This window comes from Rana temporaria, chromosome 4 (genome assembly GCF_905171775.1).
Source record: "Rana temporaria chromosome 4, aRanTem1.1, whole genome shotgun sequence".
Lineage (NCBI taxonomy): Eukaryota > Metazoa > Chordata > Amphibia > Anura > Ranidae > Rana > Rana temporaria.
In genome coordinates this window covers 468,272,000-468,284,761 of record NC_053492.1, presented here as the reverse complement: position 1 = coordinate 468,284,761, position 12,762 = coordinate 468,272,000, and the positions used below count along the sequence as shown (strand labels likewise).

At 46.2% G+C, this 12,762-nt stretch overlaps 1 protein-coding gene across 2 annotated transcripts in view; it reads left to right on the top strand.

The window, feature by feature from the left end:
• Nucleotides 1–10,564, top strand: part of GTPBP2 (GTP binding protein 2) — a 48,246-nt gene extending 37,682 nt beyond the window's left edge. For both annotated transcript variants that reach the window (XM_040351757.1, XM_040351758.1), the window contains exons 11-12: nt 1,182–1,346; nt 9,728–10,564. In XM_040351757.1, the coding sequence (XP_040207691.1) occupies nt 1,182–1,346; nt 9,728–9,892 (330 nt within the window). In that variant the 3' untranslated portion in view covers nt 9,893–10,564. The remainder of the gene's footprint in view (nt 1–1,181; nt 1,347–9,727) is intronic.
• The last annotated feature ends 2,198 nt before the right edge of the window (nt 10,565–12,762 follow it).

The window sequence follows — 12,762 nt, the reverse complement described above, 5'->3', positions numbered from 1 at the left end:
GGGTCGGCCCCCCCCCCCCCCGGCGCGCACGCACGCACAGGGCACAACACATCAGGGTAAAGTGCACATCAGGGCACAGTGAACATCAGGGCATAGCACATCAGGGTACAGCACACCAGGCCACATCAGGGTAAAGGGCAAAGCACATCAGGGCACACGACATTGAGGCACAGCAGACTGGTGCACAGGACATCAGGGCACGGGACATCAGGACACATGGCACATCAGGGCATATTGACACACATCGGGGCATATTGGAGCACATTGGGGCATATTGGAGCACATTGGGGCACAGCGTTTACCTGGCAGCCAGTATGCAGGAAGCATCTGTGATGAGTTCTCTCTAATGTCACGCTGCCCCGGCGGCCTCTCCTCTCTTCTCGTCCATCCCAGATGATGTCACAAGCAAATGGGGATGGACGAGAAGAGAGGAGGGGCTGCCGGGGCAGGGTGACATGAAAGAGAACCTATCACACACGCTGCCAGTGTGGCTGCAGTGCTCCCCTCCCTTCCTCCTCCTCTACACTTCACACACAGCAGGCATCTCCCGCTGTGTGTATCAGAGCTTAGTGTGAAAACTTTGGCCGCGCTGAGAGAAAAGTCCCGCCCTCCTCCTAGATCAGCTTGTGTGATAGACGCATTGTTCTGCCTATCACACAAGCTGATCTAGGAGGAGGGCAGGACTTTTCTCACAGCGCAGCCAAAGTTAACACACTAACCTCCTATACACACAGCAGGAGATGCCTGCTGGGACACACAGAGTCGAGAGAGACACTGACACTGACCGGCCCTGGTACCAATGCCAGCATCCCAAGGACACCATTGATCGATACACGCAATGTAAGCTGATTTGAACCCTACTAGGAGGATTGTTCAAATCCAGGATTGAGATTGTGGGGGGCGGAGAATCGCGATAACGATTTTCTACGATTAATCGTGCAGCTCTAGTGTCTGCCCTTCCAAGTAACATCCTACCCCCAAGTTTCTTTGTGTTCTCATACTTCTTTTCCTGGCCCAGGGCCCAAATGTTGGTTCTAGATACTCATGATCTCACTTGTGCGGGGGGTACCATCCACAGAGGGAGGAGCTGAACCCTTTTGCTTAGTGTCAGTCCTTACACATAATATTCTAGGTCTTCTAGGTTTCTTTACCTGTGCTCATACTCCTTTTTATCCGTCCAGGGTATGGTGCTGGTCAGTCCGGAGATGATGCCCACAGTTTGTTGGGTCTTCGAGGCAGAAATCGTCCTCCTCTTCCATGCTACCTCCTGCAGGCGTGGAGTGCAGGTCACTGTGCACGTGGGAAATGTCCGACAGACGGCCATCCTGGAGCACATCCATGGGAAGGTAAGACTGAGCAGCAGCTTTCTAGGACTTTCCATCTTTTTCCTGTTTTTTCTCATCTCTGGTTGGTCTTCCATAGAGATATTATTTGCCCCTCCTGATGTCATGCTTGCCAACTTGTCGCTGGTGACAACTCTCCAGGATTGCTAAAATATGCAGAGTACTCGCCTGCTTGCTTGGTGTCACTCCCTTGCTGACAAAAAAATTAAGAAATTGGAACTTGCTGGGGTGGAGTGACACCTCGCTCATCCAGCCAGTGAGAGAGCAATGCAATTGAAATTGATGAGTATTTATCTGCCCTCCTATAGAGATCCCTTCAGTTGTCCCTGTCATCAGGATTTCAAGTGCGAAGCAGCCCAAGCCCTGGTTCACAGTGGTGCAGCTTTGAAAGCTGCCGATCAGTGCGATTTGCACCTCCCGATTAACACCTGGCAACTTGGATTAACAGCTTGTCTATGCAAGTCGCTATGAAATCAAAAAGAAGTAGTGCAGGAACCTTTTTCAAAGTTCCTGCGACAGGAGTCATGGCAATTCGAACGGTTTCATTGTTGACAATGGGTGCGACCTGTCATGTGATTTGGAACTGTCAGATCACACCGGTGTGAACGAAGGGGGACTCAACATACACTGATCATACCTTGCAGCTAGTGGCTGCAAGCGCTGATCGAATGCTGGTTTTCTATCATGTCCCTTTTGACAAAAGCTGGTCGTTGGATCAGCTTCTGTCAGACAGACTGCTGTACACATTGACTGAAGGTCGGCCGGTTCCTGCTAAACCAGATGATTTTTGGACAGTGTGTACCCACCGTTAGAAACACACCTTCACCTATAATTGGTAACTCCATAATCTGGGGAATGGTTGCCTCACAGGGTCGTCATTAAAAAAGAAAAAGTAATGACCTGTGTCTGTACTATCTACCTATGTTACTATGTAATTGGGTGTTAAGTACCAAACATCTTGCTACACCCCACACCATTGCACAGTAATGAGTATGAGTGTGAGGGGGCAAGCGAACATCTTGTTACACCCATCGGAGTTTTAGATTTCACAGTTATTTTCAACACAAAACTGAGCTTATATGCTTAAATACAGTGGGTCAGATTCAGGTACCTTTTGCGCCCTCTTACGGAGGCGCAGCGTACCGTTTTAACGCTGCACCTCCGTAAATTACGTGCGCTACGCTTCATTCATGAAGCAGTAGCTACGTAATTTGCGCGGGCGCTCCTTAAAAATGCCAGGCGTAAGGGCGCGTAATTTAAATGATCCCGTAGGGGGCGTGGATCATTTAAATTAGGCGCGTTCCCGCGCCTAACGTAGTGCGCATGCTCCGTCGGGAAACTTTCCCGACGTGCATTGCGGCAAATGACGTCGCAAGGATGTCATTTGCTTCAAAGTGAACGTAAATGCTGTCCAGCGCCATTCACAATTCACTTACACAAACAACGTAAAATTTAAAATTCGCGACGCGGGAACGACGGGTATACTTAGCATTGGCTGCCCCTGCTAATAGCATGAGCAGCCTTACGCAGAACCCGACGAACGCAAACGACGTAAAATGCGTACGCAGGGCTCGCGTAGGGTTGTGAATCGGCGTTAGTATGCAATTTGCATACTATACGCTGACCACTACGGGAACGCCACCTAGCGGCCATCGTAAGAATGCAGCCTGCGATACGACGGCATAAGAGCCTTATGCCAGTCATATAGGAGATATAAAGATATGAGGCTTGTAGTTGTTAAATATGTAAATAGGTCAGGTTTCCAGTCCTATAACTGCATATATGAAAAAATTGTTTGAACAAGAGGGTCAAACCGAAAAGAAGGACTATAAGGAAATACACCTGACTAAATAATTATTCAAAGGTAGAAAATGTTTTAATTAAATATTAATAATACATATAATGGAAGAACTTGATTGGATAAGGAACAATATTATTAAAAGATTGGCTGCAGTGCGGTTCACCGATTATAGGGTATATTGAGACCAGCAAGGCAGCCTCCACATACTAACAATAAAGAAAAAATATATACAAAACCTATAAATATAAAGGCCATCCGGATATCAGATAGTATGGAGGGATATATATTACAGGGAAATCCCTGAATGAAATTAACCAATAAACAAACTTATTGAAAAGTAGAGAAAATATATTATCCCTCCAGTCTCATCTGAAGCTCGAGCTGCTGAGAGAAATAAGAAACCAGAGGTGACAGAGATAGAAGGAAGAGGAATCAATGTAGCAATCTTATAGCAATCAAAGAGGGAGCAGGAAATCCTGTGTATATCCTCATGTAATTGATGTTGAATGTACTCCGCTACATATAGATTCAAACCAAGAGTATTGTATCTCTGCTAGTTGATGTAAGGCAACTGTGGCTGATGGATATTCACAAATCTTGAGAAAAATAAGGGACAGGAAGCTACCTGTATACGTCCTTACAGAGTGAAAGTGCAGTAATTGCAACAATGCCTGGAAAAGATTGGATTCCTGAGGCAGAAAGACCCACATATATTTCAGAGGGGTCCCTGAAAGTCCAGCATATGATTTCAATATTTTCCAAAAAATGCGTTCTCATAAAGTATAGAAGAGAGGAGCATTAATTCACAGTGGGTACTTTACCAGTCCTGGAACATTCAGGTGTTTGCTTCTGCCGTTCGTGATTGTAGTCCACAGAAGGAAAGATCGCAGCGTCTGTGTGTCCAGCCAGGCTGGTTGAGAAGGATTCTCCAGCCGTTTGCAATCATGTAGGGGGATCTGTTCAAATATAGATAACATACAGACCAACTGATGTCCTCATACTCTGAAGATATTACTTCATGTGTGTCATTCACTATTGCAGTGATTAGCTTTATAGCTGGTTTTGCTGTTATCCCCAAAGACTCACATCCGTAGGTTTAAAACAGGAATCAAATCATGTTCTATATCCTTCAATGGTTGCCTGAAGTTTTAGCTCTGCTCTCAGTTGTATTTGTCATACAGTCTCAGACAGCTTCTTAAGCCTCATCGTATGAGAATCACACAGACATGCAAGTCTGTAAGATAACCGGATGGTCAAAATAAAAAGATCCTCGCCGACTAGTTTCGCATGGTCAATGCATAGCTTCGTCTGGGCGAATGCCAGTCATATCTTAGGCTGCAGTTGGCGTATCGAGCTCTCTGAATCAGGAGCAGTCGATACGCCGGCGCAACTAAGCAATTGCTTTCTGAATCTACCCCAGTGTTTGTAAATCCAACAGGACTGTTTACATGTTAAATGTGAAAATCAGAGGTGTTGTGTCACAATAGCAACCACGTAAGGTCCAGGTCCGCAGGTTTGCTGCTCCTTTAAAAATTTAACATGTAAACAGTCCGTCGGATTTCCAAACACTGTATTTAAGCATATAAGCTCCGTTTTGTGTTGTAAATAACTGTGAAATCTAAAACTCTGGTGGGTGTAACAAGATGTCCGCTTGCCCCCTTCTCACTCTATCATTACTGTGCAATGGTGTGGGGTGTAGCAAGATGGCGGCGACGGAACGTCACTTCCGGAGCAATCTGTAATGGGGAGCCGAATGTGACAAGACACCAGGCGCAGTCTGGGAGCGAGGCGGGGCTTCTAGACACGGCTGTTGATTATGCCCAGATCCGTTTTCAGGGATAAATTACAGCCATGCGTCTAGACTAGGATAAAAATGTTATACAGTGATATCAATAATCGATGATATATATAATAATACGTGGTAATAATGAAATTATAATCAGCGGCTGAACACTATAACCCCCGATGTTGGGCACAATGTGGTAATATAGAGAATAAAGTGCAGCGCTCGCTAAATAAATTATAAAGTGAATCTGTGCATATACCGTATTTATCGGCGTATAACGCGCACTTATTTCCCCTGAAAATAGGGGGAAAATCACGGGTGAGCGTTATACGCCGATCCCTGCCGTCTCCGAGGGAAGAGGAGGAACGAGTGCCGCTGAATTACAGAGCCGTGATCTACTGTGTACCGGGCGCTCCGTCACTCACAGCCACGCCTCCTGGCCCCGCATTGGGCAACTGTCTATCATATGAGCAGGGCCAGGAGGCGTGGCTGTGAGTGACGGAGCGCCCGGTACACAGAAGATCGCGGCTCTGTAATTCAGCGGCACTCGTTCCTCCTCTTCCCTCGGAGACAGCAGGGATCTGACACTGGCGAGGCTGCAATGATGGCAGTGTTTCCAAGGTCAGTGTTTCCGGAGCAGTGAGGGGGGTGCTGTGAAAGACAATATAAGGTGTTTGGGGTGTGGGCTTTATCCTAAATGGACAAGGTCTCCTTATTACATGGACTTTATTATACATACAGTAGATGCTTCAACCTGTTCCTCCAGGAAAAGAATACTAAAGCATTTTGTTTATATATCACTTGTGGTTTAATTCAGCAGCACTCGCTCCTCCTCTTCCCTCGGAGACAGTTCAAAGTTCTTTATTTAAAATGTTTTTTCTCTTCCGTTCATGGACGGACACAGCAGCATTTGACCTTAGGGTATTATATCCTTCCTTCCTTCCAGGAGAGACTCTCTCCTGAAAGGAAGGATGATAAACCCTAAGGTCAATTGCTGCTGTGTCCGTCCATGAACTCCGAGAAATGGATTTTACGTTGAGTACAAAAATCCTATTTTCTCTTCCGTTCATGGACGGACACAGCAGCAATTGACATTAGGGTTTATCATCCTTCCTTTCAGGAGAGAGAAAAAAAAAGCAGTGTTCCTTGCAAGGAAAAGACATAGATAGCCAGATTCACGTAGACGTGCCTAACGTTAGGCAGGCGTAGCGTGTCTCATATACGCTACGCCGCCGTAAGTTAGAGAGGCAAGTGCTGTATTCACAAAGCACTTGCGTCCTAAGTTACGGCGACGTAGCGTAAATGTGCCGGCGTAAGCGCGCCTAATTCAAATTGTGAAGAGGTGGGCGTGTTTTATGTAAATAAAGCATGACCCCACGTAAATGCCGTTTTTTAACGAACGGCGCATGCGCCGTCCGTGGACGTATCCCAGTGCGCATGCTCCAAATTACGCCGCAAAGACTCATTGCTTTCGACGTGTACGTAAATTACGGCCAGCACCATTCACGGACGACTTACGCAAACAACGTAAAAATTTTTTAATTCAACGTGGTTCCGACGTCCATACTTAACATTGGCTGCGCCATCTTTTTGTTAGTTTATCTTTACGCCTGAAAACGCCTTACGTAAACGGCGTATCTTTACTGCGACGGGCAAGCGTACGTTCGTGAACAGGTGTATCTCGCTGATTTACGCATTCTAGGCGTAAATCAGCGTACACGCCGGTAACGGGCAGCGTAAATAGACAGCTTAGATACGACGGTGCAGGCGGTCGTATCTTGGCAACATTTAAGCATATCTCAATTAGAGAATACGCTTAAATATACGACGGCGCAGATTCGGAGTTACGACGGCATATCTACTGATACGCCGGCGTAACTCTACCTGAATCTGGCTAAGAAAGTTAATTTAAAACAAAATTGTGTGTGCGTAGCGACCCCTACGTCTAGTCTTGAGGATGGCCAGACAGCAGCTTGGTGACCTCACACCAAATTGAAGTGGCTGTGCGTTGTACCTGTAAACGCACATTTTTTTTTTTATTAGAGCTGCGATTTTATTAATTTTTGCGAAAGGTGGACTAAACCTTTGTTTACAAATAAACTTTTTTTTTAATCAAAATTAACATTTGTACAATCATACTAGCATTTGTATATGAATTTTAGCATGGAAAATGTAACATTTAGTATAGCTGGATTCAGTAGTGGAGTTTTTTTTCCCTTTTCTTTTTCTCTTTTTTTTATTCCCCCCCCCCTTTTTTTTCCCCCTTCCCAACCAACTTTATTGTAACAAAAAGTGCATACATGTCATTACATACATCTAACGTGTCAATGATAACATGAGGATGTACAGTAATCAGAATACCGACAGTTCAAAACCGGTGTCATGACCAACAAACAAATATTTTTTTTTAATTAACCACTTAAGCCCCAGACCATTTTGTTGCTAAATGCCCAGGCCAGGTTTTGCGATACGGCACTGCGTCGTTTTAACAGACAATTGCGCGGTCGTGCGACGTGGCTCCCTAACAAAATTGGCGTCCTTTTTTTTCCCACAAATAGAGCTTTGTTTTGGTGGTATTTGATCACCTCTGCGGTTTTTATTTTTTGCGCTATAAACAAAAATAGAGCGACAATTTTGAAAAAAATGCAATATTTTTTACTTTTTGCTATAATAAATCTCCCCCAAAAACATATATAAAAATGTTTTTTTCCTCAGTTTAGGCCGATACGTATTCTTCTACCTATTTTTGGTAAAAAAAATCGCAATAAGCGTTTATCGATTGGTTTGCGCAAAATTTATAGCGTTTACAAAATAGGGGATAGTGTTATTGCATTTTTATTAATTTTTTTTTTTTATTACTAATGGCGGCGATCAGCGATTTTTTCCGTGACTGCGACATTATGGCGGACACTTCGGACAATTTTGACACATTTTTGGGACCATTGTCATTTTCACAGCAAAAAATGCATTTAAATTGCATTGTTTATTGTGAAAATGACAGTTGCAGTTTGGGAGTTAACCACAGGGGGCGCTGTAGGAGTTAGGGTTCACCTAGTGTGTGTTTACAACTGATGGGGGGTGTGGCTGTAGGACTGACGTCATCGATCGAGTCTCCCTATAAAAGGGATCACTCGATCGATGCAGCCGCCACAGTGAAGCACGGGGAAGCCGCGTTTACATACGGCTTTCCCTGTTCTTCAGCTCCAGGGAGCGATCGCAATGGGGTGGCTATAAACGAATAGCCGCGCCGTCGTCCCGGATCGCTCCCTGCGGGTTACCGACCGCCGCATGTACCGGGGGGGGGGGGGGTCCCGATCGGACCCGCGGAAAGGCGGGGACGTACATGTACGCCCATATGCCTGTACGTGCCATTCTGTGGATGTACATGCGGCGGGCGTTAACCGGTTAACAGAAGAAAAAGAGAGAGAGCAGTATCTGGTGCCGAACATGCAGGTCCCCCAGACCCGCAACAGTGCGCTCAGCCAGGTGTAGGCCACCCATCTGGCAACACAGACCCGTGGCGCCTTACGTACAAGTATCACAGTCTTGTAGCCAACGGTCCCAAATTTTGTCATATTTGGTCGGGCATTCCCTGTTAATGTACATAATCTTTTTGTATGGTAGATTATTATTGACCTCCACCTTCCACTCCACAAGCTTGGGGGGTACGGGTCGTATCCAATTCCGGGTAATAACCCTCCACACCGAGAACAAGGTCTCATGCAGGAACGCCTACATATATTTGTCTATAGTATCCGGAAGCACCCCAAGTAGACACTGTTTCGGGTCCAGCGTGACCGGAGAGCCCATGTGATTGTGCAGAAATGTTACAGCTTGTGCCCACAGGCCCTGCACTTTGGGACATGACCATATTAAGTGAAAGAACGTACCCACCTCCCTCCCACACATCTGACAGAGTGTAGATTGGGTGCTTCAATATCTGGCAACCCGAAGGGGGGTGAGATATGCCTGATGGATAATATAGATTTGAGTCAATCTGTCGGAGAGCTTGGGTGAGACAGCCTTGCAGGATTCTAAGGCCTCTTCCCATTCCTCATCCTCCAGGGGGCCCAACACTCTCTCCCAGCGAGGTTTGAGTTTATACGATAATTTGGTTGAAACTTTTGATTATAGCTATAAGTGGATTAGGGGCAGACTGCGGGGTGGACCCCGGAAACTAAGCCCGGACCACGTGTCTCACCTGCAAGAATTGAAAGAGCATGTATCTGGGGAGTGAAATTTGTTTGCTAAGCGTGGTGTAAGGTTTGAGGGTTCCGTCGGCGAACAGTTGGTGCATGTAGAGAATACCATGATTAGACCAGCGGTCTGCATCAGGTAGGTGCAGTAGGTGTAAGTTTTATTGTGCCATAAAGGAGTATAATCATTGTAGATTGGTATCCCTAGCTTGGTAGGAGCTAAGTCCCTGTAATGGTACAGCTGGGTCCGTCTGTTGTCCCCCAGTCCCGCACCACTAGAGCCCATAGCCGGCGCGTAGATTGAGTCCTCAGTGCGTCAAGCCCATCTCGGGCAGAGCAGCTGGAGAAACCGTTCCTTGTCCGTCTGGTCGATATGGTACAGTTGGGATAATTGTGAGGCGATATAGTAGAGATTAAAATCAGGGAGGGCAGTGCCCCCCAGGTCTGTGGGGTTGTGGACTAAACCTTTTAATCAGAAATAGTCCAGGTGTAAAGAATTGTTGGAGTACATAGAATGTGGAGGTTTCAGGTGTCCCTATCAATATCTTTATGTTCTGTTATCTTTTATTTTCTTGATCCTTGTGCCTCTTCCATCCCTCAGGATGAACTGCGAACAGGAGAGAAGGCTGTTGTACGCTTCCGCTTTATCAAGCACCCAGAATATCTAAAGCCGGGTACCAAGCTCCTGTTCAGGGAAGGAGTGACAAAGGGCATTGGACATGTATGCAGCCTGCAGGTAATAGCCACTGAGACTGGTCATCTTTGACCTGGGACTTTGCCCATGTGGCACCCTCACACCATAGTGCCGGAGACAGCGAGCCAAGGAAGAAGTTCCTGTGGAGTTGTGTTCATCTTCGGGAATCACTGATCTGGTCTTCACAATGAGGGCCCATTGTACCCCAGGAAACTCTGGTCCAGTCCCCAAACCGAGGGCCCATTGTACCCTGTGAATCATCGATCCAGTCCTCATACCAAAGCCCAATGTACCCCGTCAATCACTGATCCGGTCCTCATTGTACCCCATTTTTAGCCTTTCACCATTTTTCAGACTTTTACTCCTTCCTGTCGGCCCACTTTTAATCTATGACAGCTCTTTTATACGAACTGTTTTTAGACTTCCCCCTTTTTCTACTGTTCTTAAATTTTTTTAAGACAAAAAAGGCCAACAAGGATGTTTTCCCATTCTTCTCACCCTCTGTGGTATTTAGTGATCCAGCACTCAATTAGTAGGGGCAGTGAGTTTCTGGACCGGCGGTGCCCCGTGGTAATGTTTGCTTTAGGACAGGTCTGCACAGTGGCTGCAATCAGGTCAATATAAAAGGAGCGAGTCAAGAAGATGGAGGTGGAAAAACTGCAATCCATGCACTAAGTTGTAGTTTTTACTCACCAAAATTGGATTCTCTTCTATATTCAGAATAAATTGCCCTTTTCCCTTTTCTCCAAAGACCCTTTGTGTCCAGCTCATCAAACGAGGTAACAACTGCTGCCCGGTGCAGAGAATAAGGGGAGCAGTGAGTGGGACATAATGGAGCATTGAACGCTGAAGCTGCTGGTTAGTCATGTGGCTCCACTGCAAATGTGGCCAGTTAAGTGAATCAGAGCTGCGGCTTATGTTGCAATCACTGGCTGGTCAGTAACTTATGTGTCAGTCAGTGACCAGTCATTTGATGTGAATCAGAGTCTTCGATCAGGTTGGTGGCCAGTCAGCGATATGAATCGGAGTTCAAAATTATGTAGCTGTTGGTAATGTGAATCAAAGCTCCGGCACGTGTAGCATTTGGACATGAATCGGAGCTCCGGCACGTGTAGCATTTGGACATTAATCGGAGCTCCGGCACGTGTAGCATTTGGACATGAATCGGAGCTCGGAAACATGTAGCATTTGGACATGAATTAGACCTCTGACACTTGTAGCATTTGGACATGAATCCAAACTCTGGCACTTTTGGTGTTTGGACATGAATCGGAGCTCTGGCTCACATAGAAGTCAATAGGCTAAGTGAATCAGAGCTTAGGCTCGTGTAGCAATCAGTGGCTGATCAGCAATGCAATATAGAGCCTCGATTCCATATAGCCTGTGGTAATATGATTCGGAGCTCTGACTCATGTAATGGTTGGCCGGTGACATGAATCGGAAGTTCGACTCATGTAGCGGTTGGCAGCCAGACATTGATGTGAATCAATGTAGCAGTTGGACATGAGTCGGAACGTCAACTCATGTAGAGGTTGGTGGCTAGTCGCGGATGTGAATCAGAGTTCTGGCTTGTCGTCGCAGTTTTTAGGCTATGTGAAATGGAAGTTCTGACTTGTGTAGCTGCCAGATATGAATTGGAGCTCCGGCTCATGTAGGGGCTGGACATAAATCGGAGACTTCGACACAAATAACCGTCGGTCAGCCATGTGAATCATGTAGCAATTAGTAGCTGATTAGTGACATTAATTGAAGCTCTGGCACGTGTAGCATTTGGACATGAATTGGAGCTCTGGCACGTGTAGCATTTGGACATGAATTGGAGCTCTGGCACGTGTAGCATTTGGACATGAATTGGAGCTCTGGCACGTGTAGCATTTGGACATGAATTGGAGCTCTCAAGTAGCAGTCAATAAGCTACGTGAATCGGAGCTTAGGCTCATGTAGCAATCAGTAGCTGATCGGCGATGCAATATAGAGCCCCGATTCATATAGCCTGTGGTAATATGATTTGGAGTTCTGACTTGTGTATTGGTTGGCCGGTGACCTGAATCAGAGCTTCGGCTCATGTAGCGGTTGGTAGCTGCTACATATGAATTGGAGCTCCAGCCCATGTAGGAGCTGGACATAAATTGGAGCTCCAGCTCATGTAGGGGCTGGACATAAATCAGAAATTCGACACAAGTAACCGTCGATCAGTCAAGTGAATCATGTAGCAATCAGTAGCTGATTGGTGACGTGAATTGAAGCTCTGGCATGTGTAGCATTTGGACATGAACCGGAGCTCTGGCACGTGTAGGATTTGGACACAAATCAGAGCTTCGGCTCATGTAGCAATTAGTGGCTGATTGGCGGTGCAATATAGAGCCCTGACTTATGTAGCCTATGGTAATCTGATGCGGAGCTCTGACTCATGTAATGGTTGGCCGGTGACCTGAATCAGAACTTCGGCTCATGTAGCGGTTGGTAGCTGCTACATATGAATTGGAGCTCCGGCTCATGTAGGGGCTGGACATAAATCAGAAATTCGACACAAGTAACCTTTGATCAGCCATGTGAATCATGTAGCAATCAGTAGCTGATTGGTGACGTGAATTGAAGCTCTGGCACGTGTAGCATTTGGACATGAATCGGAGCTCTGGCACGTGTAGCATTTGGACATGAATTGGAGCTCTCAAGTAGCAGTCAATAGGCTACGTGAATCGGAGCTTAGGCTCATGTAGCTGATCGGCGATGCAATATAGAGCCCCGATTCATATAGCCTGTGATAATATGATTCGGAGTTCTGACTTGTGTAATGGTTGGCCGGTGACCTGAATCAGAGCTTCGGCTCATGTAGCGGTTGGTAGCTGCTACATATGAATTGGAGCTCCAGCCCTTGTAGGAGCTGGACATAAATTGGAGCTCCAGCTCATGTAGGGGCTGGACATAAATAGGAACTTAGA